This window comes from Lytechinus pictus, chromosome 1 (genome assembly GCF_037042905.1).
Source record: "Lytechinus pictus isolate F3 Inbred chromosome 1, Lp3.0, whole genome shotgun sequence".
In the NCBI taxonomy this organism is placed as follows: domain Eukaryota; kingdom Metazoa; phylum Echinodermata; class Echinoidea; order Temnopleuroida; family Toxopneustidae; genus Lytechinus; species Lytechinus pictus.
Genome location: NC_087245.1, coordinates 9,545,222 through 9,567,633, shown reverse-complemented (window position 1 = coordinate 9,567,633; position 22,412 = coordinate 9,545,222). Strand labels below are relative to the sequence as shown.

The following is a 22,412-nucleotide window of genomic DNA, read 5'->3' as shown; positions in this document are numbered from 1 at the left end:
ACACCTAAACGGGTTCTCTTCCGATGAAAGGGGCACTGCACGTTCATGAGGGGGCATTTTTCTGGCGTAAAAAAGGGCACTTTTTCAGTGCTTCAAAAAGTTGGGGGGGGGGGGGGCACTGTGCCCCCGGTTCCCCCCAGGATCGCCGCCCCTGAGGCAAGTAGAAAATGATATGAAAGCATATTGCACATTGATTGTAAAAAAACAATCTTCATTATGAGACAAGTTATCGCAATCTTACATTTCCCGATTGGCGAGTGCGGCTCTGAATATAAGTACTTAACTGTTATATATGCCTACTTTTGTTGCGAAAGAAGTCATATGATTTTATGTCACAGCATTTATTAACGTAATTTTTTTTTTGGTTTACTGGAATGACAGTTGGTTTCCTTGGGTATATAGGCCTTTTATTTTTCATATGAAATAAAAGTGGCATTGCCTTTCATCTATTGTCCTATTAAATTTTTTTTTTTTCAAATAACTATGCAAGTGGTTTCTCGTTGGGCTTGCGTCACGGGTGGGGAGAGGTAGGGTGCAAGCGCCCCCGATATTTTTTAAGTAGTGAAAAGGGGGGGAAATGAGAGGTAGGGAAGAAAGACAGAAGAAAGCAAAGTGTCTAAACAGAGATTGTGACCATCATGATGTCACTCCATTCTACCTCTGTTAATCCATTAAAAATATAAACGACGTCATCTTCACGTTTTCTTGCCCTTTCAAAATACACTGGCTCCACCTCTGCTTACATAAATCGTAAGCACAGAATTAATCTGTTCGAATTTTGATTAAAAAAATAACGATCTGTGGAAATGGTAATGATGAAGCGTACTCTTGCTGAAACCACACCACGATCATCAACCTTTCAACTTGTTGAACAAAATCTAGATTGTCACTTTTATTGAAATGATCACACATTAAACAGAACGATTTTCATCGGCGGAACAATACCAAAGATGATTAATTATTATCATTATCTTTATTAAAGTGTTTTTTGTCATACATGATGAAATGTGTAAAATGTTTAGAAACCAAAATTTAATGAACTGTCATTAGGGATATTTTTTTTATTCAAGATCAAAAAAAAAATTCAACAGAAGAATCGATTCTATATGGAGATCCTTGGCAATTCAATTACTGAATGAATATTTGGACATAAAAAGCGTTTAGAATGAAATTTTCATTCTTTCATTTCACTCGTTTTCCATGCTGAAACTTCTGACCGTATGACGTGAAGCAATTCATCAACAATGATTTCTTACTGTAATAAATACATGTATTGCTTGTATTCATGTTTCAAAATTACATAAAACCACATTTCATTTTGTTCGATTAGACGCGCTGCCGCTCTCTATTGTGAGTAAACAAAGAAGACAAACTGTAGGTCGCGCTGAATGACAAATAAAAAGTTTTTTCCGAGTTGTTTCCCACATATGCTTCGCCGGTGCTTCGCATGGTTATTATGTTGGAAGAGAAGTTGGGAATTCAGATGTAGTAGGTCGTTATCGTGTGTTTTGTCAACCCGAATATGACAGAAACGCTACTAGGTGCCTGGGATTATGTGGCGATCGTCGTCTACTTCGTTCTCGTACTCGTCGTTGGTCTCTATGTAAGTGATTGAATAGTTGTGACTTTGTTCTGTAAAATGCTTCAAAAATATTTTCATTGATAATGGTATATAATATAACAGGCCAATTAATTGCCATGGTTTATGTGTTGGCTTGTGGCCTAAAGCTGATGTAGAGTATGTCATAATCACTGTATAATGTTCCATGATGTTGAAGAATCAACGCGCGAATTACTAAGAAATATGACATTGACACAAAATTCAATGTGTTTCATTCTCCTTAAACAAAGTTAAACAATGGTTCATTAATGATATGATTATTTCTGTCGTTTCAGTCGTTATGCAGATCGAACCGAGGGACAGTGAGCGGGTATTTCCTTGCTGGAAGATATATGACATGGCTGCCAGTAAGTTGGTGATCCCCCCCCCCACACACACACACACTATAGCACGCACACTGACCCAAACCTTCAACTATAGGCCTATCACCACACAACCAATTAAGTTCATATACGTTGATATTTGTCAAAAGCCCCCAGATACAAGACGCAAAGTTGTATACCTCACACCACAACTCCGCATACCCACATATCCCCGGGCCCCCCACACACTCACATCTGAAAATCATAATCCCCATGATCCATCACCATGCACACCCTCAACGATTATCCATTTTATACCCGTTTCATATCCACTCAGAACTCCAAAAACACTCACACACACTCACAGATACCCTCCACGCACCAAAACACATACAATCGTAAACTATCCACTTCACACACCATCAACAAGATAATTTAATTTAAAAAATATATTAATGCCTCCACACCCACACACCCAAACCGTGGGCCTATAATCAATCTTCGTCACGCACATGCACCCTCAACAATATCACCTGATATCCTTTGCTGTTTACATACTTTCACACACCTCCTCGCCCGCACGCACATCCACATGTACTCACACCTCACAAACACACAACCACACCTAAACCCTCAATCACCACCGCACACTCCAATCCGATGTCATTAATAGTTTATCATTTATGTACGCTATGTAGAAGATGTACGGTACTACTATTAAAAAAAATGTACTTAAATCATGTAGATTAGGCCATGAGTTTTGTGAGAAAATATTTTCATCCATAATGCTAAATCATTAATTAGTGATTACACATCTGTCAATGTCATTTCGATATTCATACTAGCTGTTATTTTATTGATTCCGATCTTCTTTTTTTTTGCTATATATATAAACGGTGCAGTTATACTCTTAGAGATTGACAATATTATTTTAATCCCCTTGTGATGGTCTTTTAGGTGGGAGCATCGCTGTTTGCTAGCAACATTGGAAGTGAGCATTTTGTTGGGCTGGCAGGATCTGGGGCAGCAGCAGGCATAGGGGTAGCAGCATTTGAATTCAATGTAAGGTTTCTTTTTTATTTTAAGAAATTTGCATATTCTAATATAATTCATGTTGACTTTAAAAATCAAATTTTCTAATAATCCAAACGGAGAAATATTATAAAAAGAGAGATTAAACCAAGCATGTTTTACATCTCACTTAACTGAATAAACACGGTAGATTTATTAAGATAAATCGATACTTCGGTAGTTTTCAAAATTAAGAGGTTCACATCTCCGTATGCCACTGTTTAAAAAAATGTATTTTCATATAAACATCAATAGACCAGTTTAATCATGGTTTATGGTTGTTAACGAAACACAAATAAAAATGAAAATCATGTCTCATTTACTTTTAGGCCTGTCTTTTGGTCCAGCTGCTAGGCTGGGTATTTCTTCCAGTTTACATTGCAAGCGGGGTAAGAATAATCATAATATTGAATTCACTTGACTCCCCCCACCCCCCCCCCCAAAAAAAGGATGGTTTATCATACCTTGAGCTGCAAATCTTTTTGATGCATTGATTGAACCTTGCATTTGAATGTAGGCCTATTCACATGCATTAACAAGAACTTATCTAGAAAAAAGTCTTCCATAAATAGTGACTATACATACTTAAATTATAAGGCTAATTTCTGTTTCATATCTCCGTCCACTCCTCTTACTGCGTATCCCAACACTATTTTGCTCTACTATTTAACAGTAACACGATCTTTCTCATCGAACTCGTGCATGTGTTACGATCAATATAAGTTTGCTGATATGTACATATATATATAATTACTGACTTTCATCCACTGTCATTTTTTTTTTTTTTTTAGGTATCAACCTTGCCCGAATATATGACAAAAAGATTTGGAGGCAGTCGCATTCGAGTCTATTTGGCGATCCTCTCACTAATCCTCTACATTTTTACCAAGATATCGGTATGTTATAGTTACTATCATTGTACCGCATACTACACCATTCGTTTATTCCATAGACATCAGAACACGGATGAACCGTAAAAAACAAAATCTCAATTGTATTCCTATTTCAGATACACTCATTTTAGGTTTACGAGTATACCTTTCAGGGTCTAATAAAGCGGGAATCAAACACACGCTGTACCCCTCGAATAAGTGGAACGCCCACTTGCCACGATGACCTTAAGTTCGTTTGATACGCTGACACCTGGCTCAAACCCACACACACACACACACACACCTACATACACTCCCTCACCCACACACACACACACACACCTAAACACTTATCAAGATCAGTAAGATAGCGTAAAAAATATTGGATGCTGCATAGACTATACTATTTTAAAGAGCAATAACATTTTTATTTTATCGTCACTATAATAATTATTAAGAATCCTGGTAAGGCCGGTTGTTGAACAAATATATAAACCCCTCAAAAAAAGTTTGGAAATCTGTGTTTGGCCATTAATTTCTCCCAACTCCCAATTTTACACAATGCATATTTTACATCATTCAAAAGATCATTTAATTCTCTTTAAAATTATACCATTGTTGTTATATATGATCATGTTTTCACGAAAAGAGCAGGATTCGAAAGTGTTGGATGAGGTCTGAATTGAAAAGCTGCAAAACGAGCAAAAAAGGTTTGAAAATCTGAGTTTGACCTTTAATTTCTCCCAACTCCAAATTTTACACAATGAATTTTTTATATCATTCAAAAGATCATTCAATTTTTTCTTTAAAATGATACCATGCTTGTTATGATCATGCCATCACGAAAAGAGCAGGATTTAAAAGTGTTGGATGAGGTCTGAATTGAAAAGTTGCAAAACGAGCAGAAATAGTCATGAAGGGTCAATACAGAACATGATTCTTTTGTCTGTGTCAATAGAGATGAAAATCCATTCAAATCAAGCCCCTGCTTCTGTAGTGATGGTTCTGTGAGTAAACATGGTTTGAGTCGTGGTTTGAAATACACATGCTGTTTGTTTGTTTGTTATGTTTTTGCTTGTGCAGAGGTATGTTTGATTCCATGTTAATGTTGATGTTAAGGTGCATGAAACCGCAAGGGGAAACATACTCATCACCACTGAAAAAAGAACGGTGAATTTTGACCTTGCCCCACATTTCAAGACACTGCACCTCCATGTGAACGATAATCATATAATGTAAAGTATCATTTATAGAAAATTAAATGATTTATTCATTGATATCAATTACACATTGATATTTACTAAAACCAATGAGGAATTATCGATCAAAGTAAAAAAAAAAACCTGCTGAGAAACTCACTCATCACCATGGAAAAAAGAACAGTGATTTTCAATATTGTGTCATTTTGCAACTTTGGAATTTTGATCTTGCCCCACATTTCAAGGCACTGCACCTCCATGTGAACCATAATCATATCATGTAGGGTATCATTTCAAAGATAATTAAATGCTCTATTCATTGCTATTAATTGCACATTGATATTTACTAATACTAAGGAGAATTTATCGATCAAAGTCAGATTTCCAAACTTTTTTGAGGAGATATATTCTGTGTAAAGTATTGGCAATTATCAAAAGATAATCCAGAGTAAAATGTTAATAATAAGACAGGTAGCCTAAGGGGCAACAGCTATGAGAAAAATATTCTTTGAAATGAAAATTTTTCTAAATATGAAGTTATGATCTTATTTTTTATTTCATTCGGAATTTCGCTCTATCCCCTAGTTATATTATTTTTGTCTAAAGACTTCGCCTTGAGTCTGAACATGTCAGAATAATTCTCCAATATTTGGTATCAGTATTTAACACTGCTAACTGACTTTTGTTACTCCTGTGGGTTACCAATATACCCTCCTCGTCGTCGTTTTAGATTCAACTTTTATTTTCTTATATCATATATTTGAATAAGGTTTCACGAGATCAAAGTTCGTGATTAAAGAAGAAATGAAATTCTTTATGTTTTATCCCGTTTCTGTTTGATCAACATCCACTGTGCAGCAAATAAAAACGCCTTTGGCTAATTTGGCCAGGTTTACTGTAAAACGCTATCTGTTTACTAAACAAGCTCTTTCATCGAGGAATGAATTTCAAATAGACCCTTTAATAATAGTAAGGAATTTATTTTTAACATTGAACAAAACACCCAATGTGATTTCGTCCACTTTCAAACAATTCTCGTGCAGCTAGGATTATTCATTCATTAGCATATATCAGATTTCTTTTCTCATGTTATGCTATACTTTTCACAGATAATTAATGTAACATTAAAGTTTTGATGACCCCGAAAGTGCATAGGCCTACAAAGGAGAAACGATACATTTTCAATGGCCTTCATAAAGCAAATAATGAGTAAAAACTATGAGAAACGATGCACCAAATTTTCAATAACATACCTAAAGTGAATGAAAGTTAAAAACAAAGTACAACATTTTGGGAAACTTTCCTTACGACAGATTTATACGAAAATGGTAAAAGGTTTTTTAGTACGCGGAAGGAAATTGAGATCTTTGTGAAAAGGTATGCCAATGATATGAGTGACCCCACGATTGAGAAATAAGAACAAAGTTAGATTTTATATTGAGATTTTACAAAGAAAAAAGAATGATTGGTTAGATTCGAGAATCAATCTTGAGTAAGTTGACAACACTCTAAACGAAGCACTTAAAGAACTGTAATAGAATTGAAAATGCCTCAGATCACTTAATCAACCGCGCAAATGTAGAAATTTCTTCGATTATGAACTTTTTAATTGTAATATCATCATTGTCATTATCATTATGATAATGACGACGATGATGATGTTGATGTTTGTGATAATTAATATGGTAATAATGATAGAATGATAATTATAATGATGATGATGATGATAGATGATAACAATGATAAAAATTATATAATCATAGTAATGATAACAATAACGATAATGACAAAGATGAAAATAATGAACATATTATTTTATGTTGTTACCAAACTGTTTAAAATTTGAATACCAGGTCGATCTTTACTCAGGAGCACTCTTCATTCAAGAAGCACTTCATTGGAATCTATACCTTTCCATTATATTACTTCTTGCCTTGACTGCAGTATGCACAGTTACAGGTTCGTTCTAAACCCATAACATTATTTTATGCCCGACAGTTAATAATAGTTGGTGTAAAGTTAATATATTGTAATGAGCATTTACTAGTCTTTCTTTATACTTGACGATTTGTTTGCTTTTATATGTGTTTACAAAATGATGATTGTATGATCTGTGTATTTATTTATTATTTATTCGGCACTTCAAACATATTCAAGATTACAAAAGCAATATCAATCATTACATAAAATGACATCAAATATTATGCAGGTACGTGCAATATTTGATAGCAGTTTGCCCAGTGCATTAGTTGGTGGCCAGGGAAGAGGAGAGCAAACTTAATCACTATGACCTGATGGTACAATTGTAATCTTTCTATAATCTGTAAAATATATGTTCGTGCTAAGATTTAATTTTATTGCATAAACCACCCCAATGTCCATAATATCTTTAAAAAATAATTTTCAGTTTAGACAGAGTCAGGTGGTGTCTTTGCAGTTTGAAATTTTACGAGTGATATCGGAACCCACAAGAATTCATATAAAATGAAAGAGTCTTCAAATAGACATAAACCAATTTTATGACACAGTCCACAATCGACCATGGTCTTTGCAAAGACGAATTGTTAAATCTAATTGGAACTACTCTCCCATCGTTCAAAATAACTGTTCGTTTTAGCTGGATATGAACATGCACATGATTAATGTCATGTTTTATTTTTTGGTTGATATTTAATTGCTTTTGTTTGGTTGCCCTTAGGTGGTCTGGCTGCTGTTATCTACACAGACACTCTTCAATTCTTCATCATGATTATCGGAGCTTCTATTCTCATGATCATGAGTAAGAACTAAACTTAAAGCAATCATAACCAAATATTGAGTTAAAAATATGAATAGCAGGGCTATATAAACTATAGTTTTGCAAAAAGAGAGCAAGTAGACTTTTTTAAAACTAATACCTTCCTTTGTTTGTCGAATTCTCAAGGAATCAAAACTGACCCAGTGGTCGACCGATTTGTTGACAAGAACCAAAGTTTGGACAAAGTGAACCGCCGTAAGTCTGTATGAGCTTGAAAGGTAAAGATGATATAAAAAGTTATATTTCGTCTGATAGGTCGTATAAAAATGAAATTTTGTTGAATAACGTCTCTTTTCGTTGAATTTGTGTTTTAATCATGTTGATTATGAAGGTTTATAAAGTTTGTAAACCTGGAAGAATGTTTTCTAACAAGAACTAACAAACTACTATAGTCAATATATATTTAAGAAAGAGCTAAATGATATTTAGATATTTCATTTCAAATTCTTATTAGATTTTTTTAAATAAATTCAACATCCAGGTTTTGTTCGCATCGGTGGTTATGATCAGTTACGGGTGAAGTACATGAATGCTATACCAAACACGACAATTTATAATCCGGATACTTCATGCGGATATCCGAGGGAAGATTCATTCCAAATGTTACGTCACCCAACTAACTCTGACATGCCCTGGGCCGGTTTTCTCTTCGGTCAGACACCAGCTTCTATTTGGTATTGGTGTACGGATCAGGTAACAGGGCCCCCCCAAAATAACAACAGTAGTAGTAATAATAATAATAATAACGATAATAATAATAATAATGATAATAATGATAATAATAATAATAACGATAATAATAATAATAATGATAATAATGATAATAATAATAATAATAGTTTTACATTTTATATCGCGCAATTTCTATGCTCAACTGCGCATTACAATAATAAAAGGTAAAATAGTTCGCAAGATAAATACACAAAAGTATGATAGTTCTAATTACTTGATAAGGGATGCATACTTTCTCTACAAATTATATTAAAAAAAAGATACTTATTTATTGATACTCTCTTGAAAAAGGTAGGTTTTTAGTTTATTTTTGAACAAGGTAATAGATAATGAATTAGACATACAGTATTGGGCATATAAATATTTACATTGATGATACTATACACTGCAGAAAATGCAATAGAAAAGGTAGGAAGGAAGGGATTGTTATTATTATTATTATTATTGTTATCGCTATTATCATTATCATTATTACTACTACTGCTACTACTATTATTATTATCTTTGTTTGGCGTCACCTGTACCTGGGAGGCGAAAAGTGAACTGGCGAATCACTGCCCCGCATGTCTCTCCTCCCGATATAACCGATTGGGGGGAGTGCAGGTATGGACCACTACACTAGGATTCCCCCTACTCCTATACAAATAGTGCAGTGGGTTCTTAACGTGCAAAGGTGGCGACTCTCCTCTACACGGGGCCTCCATTTACCGTCCTATCCGAGGGACGGATTGTTTTCCACTGTAACATAGCCTGCATCTATATGGAACAGGGGAGAGACGTTTACACACAACGCACTAGTTTCAGTCATCCGCCGGGGGTGGACTCGAACCCACGAATCTTTGGTTCGACAAGCAGACGCTTTACCGACTTAGCCAACTTCGCTCAGAATTATTGAAGGATGAACCAGGGCTAGGAGAAGGGCGAAAAGAATAACATGAATTTAAAAGAAATAATGACTATAAATGGGGATATTATAATGGGGAGGCGGGTGAAAGGGGATCGATAGATTACTGATTTTAGTAAATTTCAAAGTATTACATATTTTTACTGGCTATTCATCCCCCATAAAAGAAGCTATGATTAACGCTGTCTATATTTTATAAATTAACAATCTCATTTTGTAGATGATGGTGCAGAGAGCACTGGCATCGAAAAGTCTGTCTCATGCCCAGGGTGGTTGCATCCTCGCTGGATATATCAAATTTCTCCCTATGTTCTTAATGGTACTTCCCGGAATGATCAGCAGGATCATGTTCCCAGGTATGATAATGTGGACATTCCATTTATGAAAATGGGGATATAATTTATGTTATGTTAATTCTATTAAAGAAAATAGGGATATATGTTATGTTAATTCCATTAATGAAAACAGGAATATATGTCATGTAATGTTAATTGAATTAAACAAATTTATGTCATATTGTAGATATGCATTTTCTTTTCGAGATCTCTGTTATGAAAAATGTTGCAAAACCAATAAATGAAATGAAAAGCGAATATTGACTCTCTAAATAGAGATTAGATTATCATTGATGATTCTGTATTTAAACATAATTTCATTCAATAACTTTTTATAATGACATTTTAAAAGTACATTTCATGATGACCAATTTCAATCCATTCAACCTAACTAAATTGATTTATCACCCTGTCTAATCCCTAAATATTGTGCTGATCCCTTTCTTTTACATATGCCGAAAACGAAACTATTCGTCTCGGCTTTAATCCTAGAGATTTTTTTAAAACATTTCCCTTTCTTCTTTGTTTAGATGAAGTAGCCTGTTCTACTGCTGAAACATGCATGGAGGTATGTGGTAGTACTACGGGATGTACCAATATTGCGTATCCTAGATTGGTCATGGCCGTACTTCCTACTGGTTGGTATTATTTTGAAATAAAGTACATTATGGGGGCAAAATACATAAAAGTTGATACGGTGGCAAAGATTATGAAGCGAGCTTTATTAGATGGGTGTCGCCAAATTAAGGATGTCATAATTTCAAGTATGTTTATTCGGAGCAATATTAATTCATTAATTTGTTGGCATCACCACATACCATAAACAGTTCAATGTAGTAAAGAAAAATGTACAATTTAGTTGGCCAGTACAGCGCTTCCCAAAAAAATGTCCCTCTTATATGCGGCTAAATTACTTCCAAAACTAAGAATAATTCTCATAGAAATGTATGGAACTAGGAAGCTTATCTCATGTTCTAATTTCTACAAAAATTTCATCGGTCTCGCTTCAGTGGTTTTGAATACACAGTCTATTATGTAACAGTGGTGCTTTTCAGCCCATTCCAAGTTTGCATGCATGTGTGTTCTGCACTTTCTAGCATATCAACCCACTTTGACCATTCTGACCAAGGAATTCACTGATCTGACCAGGGAAATCTCCATGATCTAACCAGGCTCATCAAATCACAACCTTGAGCATGTTCAGAAGGCCCAGTCAGAAGGGCAAAAACAATATTTGACAGTTCATTTCATGTTTGATAACAGGAGATGCACAATGATTGAGACAACGGGTCATGTCTGGTTCATGCCTAATTCCAACAATACTGCATTTTTGTTTTCATTCCTTATTTTTTAGTTAATAAGCTACTGAATTCAAGTTGTAACTGTTTGAAAGAAACTGAAAGAAAGTTAAAATTTTCTCTGGTAAAGTTTCTTTTCGCAAAGGGTGATTAACTTGTGGATTCTCCTTTATTTTTCAGCTTATTTTACTCATCCATCATTCACATTTTCTTTCAAGTTGGTACACTGATTCCCCTTATCAATCATCAAAAAAACCTTATTTTTATGTTTCTTGTCCTTCTGAACATGCCAAAGTTTATGATTTGATGAGCCTGGATATGATTAGGGAAATGTCCCTGCTCAGATCCTGGATGTAAAAATGGGGGTTAACATGCCATAGACAATGCAGAAATGCATCAATGCTGCAAACTTGGAATGGCCTAAAATGCACCACTGTTACGTAGCAGAGTGGGTATTCAAACCATTGAAGCGCGACCAATAAAATGTTCATTGAAGTTAGATCATGAAATGAGCTTTCTACTCATCAACATTTATTTGAGAATACTACCACGTTTTAGAATTAATTGAGCCCTATGTCAGAGGGACATTTTTTTGGGACGAGCTGTACAAATATAAACAACTTATAGCGACAATGCACAGGAGGGCTTCATGCAAATTCATTTTCGACCGAGGGCGTAACATTGCTCGTATTGCCTGTTTATAGTGAAATATATGTCCTGCCCATTTGTTGGAATTAGGCATGAACCAGACATGACCCGTTGTCTCAATCATTGTGCATCTCCTGTTATCAAACATGAAATGAACTGCAACATGCTTTCAAAAAACTCTTTGTCAAACAAGGTTAACGAACTGTGTTCAATTTTTCACTTAACTCAACTTATTCAGGAGCCAACTAGAATAACCCCCTATAGTACCACATTAATTGATGTTATTTGTGTGTCAGATCCAATGGTGGAGATCACAAAGAAATCTGGAACAGAATCTGTTGGATTTAGTGACCACTCCCTCGTCTATTTAATTCTTATGTATAGTCTGCCAAAATCCCAGCCTGAAATCTTTTCTTTCAGGTCTTTCAGACACTTTGTTGAAGAAGATTTTCTAAAAGACCTTTCAAATGTTCAGTGGAATAGTCTTATCACTGAGAGTGATGATGTAGAGACTAGCTTGGCCAAGTTTAAAGAAATCTTTTCTTCTTTGTCACTTAAACATGCTCCCTTTGTCTCTGTTCGTAAAAAGCTGCGTGGTGCCCCATGGATTACAAATAGATATCTCGCCATAGCCAGAGACCGTGATTATTATAAGAAAAAGTTTATTCAACTGAAGAAAAAATCGATTAAGAATGTTCAAACGTGTCAAACAGAGGAAGGGCATATAAATGAAGTCTGGGAAAAATACAAATATCTCAGAATCAAAGCAAATAATTTGAATAAGAAACTTAAGAAGGAATATTTTTATTCTAAATTGCAACGGTGTGGCAACAACATGCAGAACTCATGGAAAGTATTGAAAGGCTTACTTCCAAAGAAAAGGGCCACAATCAATTCGAATATTAAAATAGGCACTGATATGATTTCAGATAAATCGCAAATCGCGAAAGCATTCAATGAAATGTTTGTCAACGTTGGAAATTGTATTACTCGTTCCGGACACAAGAATTTTAATTCCCTGAATACGTTGTCCCAAGTAAATTCTACTTTTAAGTTTGAAGAAATCAAGACGGAATTTGTAAAAAAAGAATTGCAAAAAATAGATGTTAATAAAGCCGCTGGTTTAGATGACTTGCATCCTAAGCTACTGAAATCCGCAGCTGTGTGCATTGCGGAACCACTCACACATATTTTAAACAAATCTTTAAATTCGGGATGTTTCCCGAGCGACTTTAAAAAGGCTAAGATAGTTCCTGTACCGAAAGGTGGTGATTCAGGTGTATTGAACAACTTTCGTCCAATATCATTGTTATCTTGTGTATCTAAGATTCTCGAAAGGGCGGTGCACATGCAGCTTTACGAATACTTACAAAAATTTGAATTACTGTCACACAGGCAATCAGGCTTTCGCCCTAAGCATTCAACAGCCACATGTTTAGTTGAAATTACTGACTTTCTGTCAAATAATCTTGATTCTGGTCTTATAACAGGGGCAATTTTTCTAGATTTAAAAAAGGCCTTTGATATTATATCGCATGAAATTCTCTTATCAAAATTGCCTTTTTATGGTATAAAAACAACTGAACTAGAATGGTTTGCTTCTTACCTTTGTAAGAGACAGCAATGCGTTTCTTTCCAAGGTGCCCTGAGTGATTTTGAGAATGTTTCTTCTGGAGTCCCACAAGGGTCCATTCTGGGGCCCTTACTTTTTTGTCTATCCATAAATGATATGTGTAATTTACAATTTGAAAATGAAACAAAAATTGCCCTCTACGCCGATGACACGGCATTGTTTTGCAAAGGAAATAATATTTTGAGCAGCCAAACGATCCTGCAAAAGGAATACGATTTATTGCGTCAATGGTTCAAAATTAATCTAATGGAAATAAATGCTACCAAAACAAAAGTAATGGTATTTGGCACCAAACGTAAAGTAAAAAATCAGATTCTCAGAATTTCTCACGGGGAAGATTACCTCGAGAATGTAACTCATACTAACTACCTTGGTATAACTCTTGACCAAAGTCTAAACTGGTCATTACATATATCGAATACAATTAGAAAGATAAATAGAGCAATAGGGTGCATTAGGAGGATAAAGTCATTTTTAACAGAGAAAATCCTTGCACAGCTGTATTACTCGTTTATTCTACCCCACATAGACTATTGTTCGGTGGTTTGGGGAAAATGTAACAAAACGGACTTGATAAAACTGCAACGTACCCAGAACAGATATGCAAGACTAGTTCTCAACGCAGACAACACAACTACCACAGAAACTCTACTTAATAGTCTCGGATGGCAAAGCGTTGACAGTAGAATTAACTATCAGTATTGTATTTCTGTCTTTAAAATACTTCATGACTTAGCACCCTATTACTTGAATGGTCTTGCTACAAAACGTCCTATCTATTATGTCACCCGCCATTCTACATTAAACCCACTGTTCATACCAAAACCCAGTACTGAATTTAAAAAACGGTCATTTTCATTCGTAGCCCCCAGTATCTACAACAAACTACCAACATATATTCGTACGGCAACTACACTCAATTCTTTTAAGACCCAAATACGCACAATCAACCTGTCATTGTTAAAATAATGCAGGAAATTGCTGGTTCATTTTCTGTTATAATCATACTAATAGAAGTCAAACTTTTTATGTCGTGCTGGTTATCGGTTTCCTTTTCCTTTTTCATGTCTTGTTTTGTTATGCTTTTAGCTAAGTTTTTTTAGTTTAGTTTAGTCTAGTTTAGTTCAGTTTAGTTCATTTTAGTTCAATTTAGTTTAATTACATATGTGTTGTATTATTTTGTGTAGTCCTATTTCTATGGTTTTGTACATTATAAGTTCTCATTTGTATGTAATATTTTATGTAACAGGGCTCTTTTGAAAAGCAGGCCTCTTGGCTCTGAAAGGATTACCCTGTTTTTAAATAAGACTGAATAAATAAATAAATAAATAAATATTAAAAAGTAATTACATGGGTTATTGGAGGATCAACTTGATTGGTAAGCTATAGTAAATGTATCATTTCACGAAATATAAGGATTTAATGTATCGGTCTAAGTTATAGAGGCAGTGTGGTATTTGAGAATTTGTTTTAAAGTGGATTTTAAAGAGTGGACAATCAACGCGTTGACTCTTAATTGTTCAAAGTTATTTTTTTTATAGTTTAGTCAAGTATATCTTTCCTTATTAATAGGCCTTCGTGGTATAATGCTTGCTGTGATGTTGGCTGCTCTGATGAGTGATCTAACATCTATCTTTAACTCAACAAGTACTCTATTCACCATCGATGTATGGACGTACTTGAGAAAGAAATTCAGCAAGAAAGATCCAGGCGTCAGGGAACTTATGCTCGTGGGCAGGTTAGAAAGTCTTTAGAATGCAAATATTGAAGGGAATATACATTATATATATATATATGGGTCTAAATTATCTAGTTTGGTGAGATGTGTGTGTTTAAGTTTTTTCTAACAGACGTGTATCAATCAGATAAGATTACGTCTGGGCCGACATTTAACGTCACCATCCGAAAGACATGACCTGGGGAGAGTTTCATCAACACTTTGTCCGTCAACTTGTCAGATCTGACGGCTTTCCTTCATTTTGATTTGATTAGAAGCCCTGTAACTATGACAACGGTCGGGTCAAACTGGACTTGTCGGATAAAACGTTCGACAAATCCTTTCTTGAAACACTCCCCATGCAGGGCTCGAACTTCGAACCTCTGCATCAATTTGTAACTTCCCCACTATGGCAGGATTACAGGCGCATACCACAAGGCCTATAGTGAAATGTCTTAAAGGGGGTAATGAGATTGTGGTCGATGAATATAGTGATGAGTTGGGTTTTGGCTGTGACGTTGGGATTGTGAGTCAGTGACGAATGTGGGTGACGAGTTAGTGACAAGTATTTTTTGATGGGTTGGATGAAAAGTAAAGTATCAAGGGTAGTGACAAGTGATTAAGGGTGGTGACAGATTGAATGACATGATGAGGTGGGTGACAGTCAAAGGTAGTGATATGTGAGGGTGAGTAAGAGTGATATAAGTTGGGTATAAGTGCCTAGTGAAGTCACAAGTAAAATAAAGATTGGAATGATAAGTGAAGTAAGTGAATTATGACGAAGAATGATAGCGATTGGAGTGATGATTACGGTACGAATGAACGAGTAGTGTAGTCAGTGACGAGTGCAATGACACCCTGATGGGGGTGTTGCAAGAAACCTACGATCAATTGCAAATCAATCGTAAGTCCCTAAATCAGAAATAATGTTGATAAAAAATGCATGTAATCACAGGACGTAGCCTGATTCTGGGACATACACCTGATTTGAAATTGAACGCAAGTTTCCTGAAAAGCTCCATCAGATGACGATTGTAATGATTGCTATAGGGCTATGAGGGTATAATGCCGGGGTATGATGTGATTAGAGTGAAGAGCGTGTTGATAAGTATATTTGAAGTTCAGGTTAAGTTGAGTTGGGTTGACGTAACAGGTTTGCGGGCAGGAATGATTACAAGGCGACTGTGAGCGTGCCGTCATGTGAGGGTGATGAGATTTTGGAAATATTTGATGAAACCCTTGTGGCTAAAATGGTTGAAAGGAAATGTGGTCGTGGGTCGGATGACGAACGTGGAGACAGGTTTGGTGGCAGGTGTAATGAGAAAAGTTGGTTGATTAATTTGGATGACACGAATGGTGACGATAGTCACGATAGTAAAGTGGCGATTTGTCAACGATAGGTGATAGCAAGAATAAATGCCAAGTGTAGTGGCAAAGTGGGTGACATGTGTGACGAAGGGTTAGTGTTGACAATGTATTGATGAGTTGAAAGATGACAAGGGTGACGAGTGGGATGAGATGAGAAGTTGTCAGTCGGTTAATGACACATGAGTCATGACTGTCGAGATTGATGAGTAAAGTTGCCAAATTCTACGCGTGACGTGTTGGAAAGTATGCGTGATAGGATGACGAGTTGAAATTCTGGCCAAAGATTGGAATGATACATTAATAACAATAGGGTGACGAAGATGCTGTCGATTGATGAGGTGACTATAGTAGGGGTAAAACGTGAATGGCCAGTGGCAATGGATTGGCCAATGTGCCTATGTTATGGTCTGGGCTATTTCAAAAGGGTGCATGGCATGCCGGAATAATAGGTGACGGATGGACCGAGTGACAGTAAAATGACAGGTTATTAACAAGTTCATTAAAGAGTGTGTGTGCGTTTGTGCTAGAGAAATAAGTAATTTTTGAGGTGATGAATGGCGAGAGAGTGAGTGAGAAACAGGAGAGCTGAGAATGGCAAAAATGGAAGAAAATTTTTGATTTATGAGTGGATGATGAGCGAGATAAAGTGAAAAGTGACGAGTTAACCCTAGGTCGCTGAGATGATACCAGCTGGGTGGTGATAACGACTATATAAGTAGAGTGCTGAGTTGGTTAATGATGGAGGTTTAAGATTGGTGGCAAATTGGTGTTGACTCAAAAGGTCCATTTATGAGACGAACTTTTAATGTGAAGTAAATTAAAAAAAAAAAATATTTTCTTTCTCTCGGCTGAACAGGGCACCATTTTACCGGTGTGTTGGCTCAGTTGGTAGAGCGTCCGTCCCACAACCGGGAGGTCGGGGGTTCAAACCCCGGCCGCGTCAGACCAAAAAGACGTTAAAAGATGGGAGTTGCTGCTACCCTGTTTGGCGTTCAACGATTAAAGGGATAGAGCCTCGTCGATCTGGCAATGCACAGCGGCTGCCGGGCCCACGATCAATTGGGCAAAGCAAATTTTTGAGTATTTCATTTCATGTCTATTTCGAACAAAATATGGATTTTCATTTTCATTTACGACAGTTGTCTGCACTGACAAGTTGTCACAATAGTGGTTAGAGCAGAGACAGGTGCTTTTGAGTCCGATCAAAACCGATGATTTTAATGACATCAATGAGTCTGTCTCACCTACAGGGAATAATCTTGATTATATTTTATAAGAATATTCGTAATCATATATTAGGTGAAAAGCCCAATATGATTTATGAACATTCCTCTTTTATTTCTTATCTGCCTTGATACCTGCATCAGATTGGTTGTGTTGATTCTGGTTGGTATCGCCATTCTTTGGGTTCCCATTATCCAAGAGATCCAAGGAGGACAACTCTTCATTTATATCCAAGAAATATCAGCTTACTTGGCCCCACCTATTGCTGCTACATATCTTCTTGCTATCCTGTGGACCCGTGGGAACGAAGAGGTTCGATTTTAACTTGACTTAAAATATTTTAGTAACGAATTATACTTTAATAAATGTAAATAAAACGATCAGTCAACCAGCAGTTTGATACCATTATTATGTTCACAAATGCAGTTGTTCAACCAATCAAATTAAAAAGTCGGTCAATTATTGCATTGAGGGCAGATCATTGATAGGACATTATTATTCATACTTATAAGAATGTCTTTCGTGGAATCCTTCTTGTTTGCAAAAATCAAACCGTTTACTCTCGATTTAATTAAAATAATTTTTACAATAAAATCAAAGACATTATGATTGATTACAGCATGTACTTCAAAGAAGCGTTTTCATCCCTTATTTTTGACAACTGTTCTGACAAAACTTTGTTTAATATGAAGGGGTACACGGTTTACCATGCGATCTATCCTATTGAAGTGATGATTAATGGCTGTATCAGGACTAACCATAATGGTGAATCGTATACCACCCTGGCTCTTTACGTTATTGACGCATCTTTGGCAAACTTTAACTATATTTGATTTCCTACGTATTATGATTAGGGATGCTTCTGGGCTTTGTGTGCTGGATTCTTGGTTGGTGGTATCCGTATGATCCTTGACTTTGTCTACCGAGCACCGCCATGTTGGGGTGATCCTATCTACAGACCATCCATCGTAGCAAACATGCATTACATGTATTTCGCTCTCTTTCTCTTCTGGTTCACCATCCTGGTCAACGTTGTGGTCAGTCTTCTCACTGACCCACAGGACCCGAAGAAGGTAATCGTAACAAAATCTGAAACTTAAAAAATAGGACTGTCAGTAGTCCAAAGTTTAAATCTGGTTTTGTTCATGTTGAACTACGGGCTTGGTCTGGATTCATCTCACGGTAATCATCCTCAGGTTACCCCAGAGGCGGCGGAACGTCAGGCTCATACAATGAAAGTGGAGGGGCACCTATTGTTTGACAGACAAAAGGTGCCCCGGCCTCTACTTTCTTTGTCCGAGCCTGATGTTCCGCCGCTTCTGATGGCGTGCCGCCTCTGGGTTACCCCTCTCTCCAATCTATACTGAATCTGTAGCACGAGTTCTGCAAAGCGGAGCTCAGATTTCCAAGATGATTTAATTAGAATACATATATGTATTGCATCCCTTTTCAAGTAAGTGGTAATCACTATGAGCAACTCATGAAAGACAGCATGATCGTCAGTAAGAAACCACAGATTATCAACCCTATGATGCATGGATACGTGCCGACATCAAGGGTTCGTTTCATGAAAGCTCTCTGCACATACTACCATCTAAACAAAACAATTCGTGACATTTAATTTAGTCGGAAAAGATACGACATTTTCGCCAGATTAAGATTAAATAAAATTAAGAACATGCATCTTATGTGCGAATATATTGACAAGGAATACATGCAGTTTTTGGCATCAGAATATCAATTTTGTAACGTCTGACATACCGGACGTCCCGTTTGTCACTTGAATAAAAAAACAATATACTGAACAGGTTTAAATAAAAAATATCATTTGAAATGTGATGTTTAGCTAATTTGTATTTTGCTTTGATTGTATTTTATACAGCTTATTAGAACAACATGGTGGACTCGTCTTAGTCGGGTAAAGCGCGAAGATGAGGTGATTGAAGAAGACAAAGGATATAAGAAAAAAATTGAATTAGATGGTAAGCAATATTTAGATTAGATATCAATATTCTTCAAAGTTGTGTGTACAGTGCGAAATATGAAGAACTTTCCTCTGTTAATCCATTTCTCTCTATACTTCTTTTTTTCATTGGCTACTACTTATCAAAGATTAGAGAGTCAAAAGGGGCCTAAGCTTTCGATCCTAGCAGAATCTTCGTCGGAGGCAAAATGACAAACAAATAAATTAAAGATGTCAGGATGGCGACAACGATGCATTTTAACGATGATGATGATCGCTATATCAGAGATAGAGAGTACATTGTGATGATTATCATTATCGTCATCAATCTTCTTCACCATCATCATCCTCATCAATCATCATCATCATCTTATCTTTTTCCCCTTGTTGGAGCAATAACTCCCTTCTTATCTTCCTTGTTTTGATCAGACGAAAATGATGAACGGAGTCAATGGCGTCGTGCTTACGACTGGTTCTGCGGTTACGACGATACCACGAAAGGGAAGATTTCGCTCAAAGAACAAGAAGAGCATCTCCATAAGATCACATCACTTAAGCAGGATCCTCGAGCCAAAATCGTTCTCAATGTAAATCTGGTTCTCATTATTGGAGTCTCTACTTTCATGTATGTCTTCTTCTCAACATAGACCAGAGATATTAATTATTTTTAGCGCATATAAGAACATCAGGAAGAGTCGAAGTGACGCCCCTTGCAGATTAACGAACCATCTGAACAACCATTTGGTCAAAAGTTGATATTATCTGGTCGTAAGCTAGTTCGCACAAAAAGGATTGTACATGTACATGTAGCTATTTTTTCTCAAATAGCCTATCTTACATCATTAAAACTAAATTCCCAAATAGAATTATAATTGTATGTTACATCATCTGTTTCGATTTGTTTTCACTGGCCACACAGTTTATATATTTGTCTGAATAATAATGATATAAATGTAATTATTCATCATAATAAGATCAAATTTTATTCATGAGTGAAAAAATGCTTTGTTCTTAAATCGCTGCTCGCGCATACAAAAAATATATGATTTAAACATAATAACTGAATTTAATTGATTTGCAATATGTATATATATAAATTACTTTAAGTGTACAGATTTATGTTATGTTATCTTTATCAAATGACTTCTAATTTGAGGATAGGAATGAAATATAATTATGTCCAAACAAATCTGTTCAAATAATTAATTTCCATTGAAAACTAGATTAGACTGAGGTAATCATGTCCTTTGGATATTAGTTTGAAACTGTAATTATATTAGTTAATCAAAACCATTAAAAAGATCAAGTTGGAGAAAAGTAGCAATTTATTCCTTGCTGTTGGTCTAATCGACGATGATGTCATATTAGAATAGAAGACCCTTTCATTTTCTTTCGAAAGTGAATATTGATAGATTTATTTTCATAGACTATATACATAGTTTTTCAGCATTTAAATATTTTTTTATACCTTGGGGATTTGAATGATGTCTAAATTTCAGAATTCCATGGTTTAGGCTTCATTATAATTTGAATATATTAGCAAGATTGAAAGTTGTTACATTTTTCTTCCTAATTCATGTAGTTAACAAAGTAATATGAAGTGGACGGATACTTAGGGAGTTAGAATTCAAAAATATTTCTAACATGAACAATAAAAGGAATCGGTTACTCTACCTCTCACATTTATGAAGGTGAATTCATCGTTTCGTGTCCAGCACAAATAAATGCAAGTTATTCTTATGATTTTCAATGATTTGCAATTCTTATTTTGTTTTCTTTGATCCAATGATAAGCTGATCCATGTTGTTCTGCACCAAGAATTATGATTGCAAAATGAACATATTTAGGTGGAGGTCATTTGAGGAATAGCAAAACGTTTCAAATCAATATTGCTCTTTTGAAATGCCTGATTTTGTTCATATGTGGCGATAATGTATTTTACAAAAAAAAAGAAAGGTATAATTAAATTGGCAAATTCAAAACTCTTATTATCAATGAAAACATTTTGTCATCACTACAGTTGGGCGTAATATCCACTGGAAACCAGGAAACATTTCATTTATGATTCTCGCCAATAATTTTGTTGCCAGCCAATCAGATGCAAGGATTTCAGTAGATTATAACATCCTTCGTTGAAAATCAGTGAACTTTTCGTTTCATGAAATGCACCTTCCAGTTGATAACAAATGCACGATTTCTTTAACAAATTAACTATCAACCAATCATATTGAAGGATTTCAGTAGCTTTTAACTGTTATTGCAAATTGGTATCGTAACAAGTTTTATGACACAGGACCCAGGACAATGTTTTCAATAATTGGGTCAACCAACCATTTATGTATTTATTGTTACGTTCAAACCTGTAATGTATAATTTTCATGTATTTTAATTATTAATCGATAAATTGATCTGCAGCAAATCTTGCTCTTTCTCACGAGAGGCGAGCAAAGAAAATACAGAAACATAGAGAAAGAGAGAGAGAGAGAGAGGAAGAGAGAAGAGGGGGGGGGGTGAAAGTGACCTTCAAGCAAACCTAAGAGTTACTATATTGTAGTTCCAAGACCAAACCATTTCTTTTCTGTACTTTTCTCCATACCATTTCCTTCCTTTAATTTCTTTAATAAGTTGAAAAATTATTTGGGGCATAATTGCCATCTCCCCAACTCTGGCACTATCCTTGGGTATATAACTGCATTATTGTGAAATTCATATCACTAATGTATAAATA

The 22,412-nt window shown here is 35.6% G+C and overlaps 2 protein-coding genes across 2 annotated transcripts in view; both read left to right on the top strand.

Annotated features, from left to right (window-relative positions):
* LOC135153222 (uncharacterized) overlaps nt 1–22,412 on the top strand; it is a 1,173,865-nt gene that overhangs the window by 21,584 nt on the left and 1,129,869 nt on the right. The window lies entirely within an intron of this gene.
* Nucleotides 1,087–22,100, top strand: LOC129257014 (sodium/mannose cotransporter SLC5A10-like). The gene is made up of 15 exons (XM_054895248.2): nt 1,087–1,603; nt 1,897–1,968; nt 2,881–2,985; nt 3,324–3,383; nt 3,786–3,890; nt 6,919–7,024; nt 7,764–7,844; nt 8,344–8,555; nt 9,719–9,854; nt 10,364–10,471; nt 14,985–15,150; nt 17,865–18,033; nt 18,576–18,794; nt 19,604–19,703; nt 20,114–22,100. The coding sequence occupies exons 1-15, from the start codon at nt 1,523–1,525 to the stop codon at nt 20,329–20,331; spliced, it is 1,938 nt and encodes a 645-aa protein (XP_054751223.2). The 5' UTR covers nt 1,087–1,522; the 3' UTR covers nt 20,332–22,100.

Excerpts from the sequence above, each read along its gene's own strand:
- LOC129257014 (XM_054895248.2), top strand. The coding sequence starts at position 1,523 with ATGACAGAAACGCTACTAGGTGCCTGGGATTATGTGGCGATCGTCGTC. Across the intron at positions 15,151-17,864 it reads GAACTTATGCTCGTGGGCAG|ATTGGTTGTGTTGATTCTGG; the intron begins GTTAGAAAGTCT and ends TACCTGCATCAG. Across the intron at positions 18,795-19,603 it reads ACCCACAGGACCCGAAGAAG|CTTATTAGAACAACATGGTG; the intron begins GTAATCGTAACA and ends TATTTTATACAG.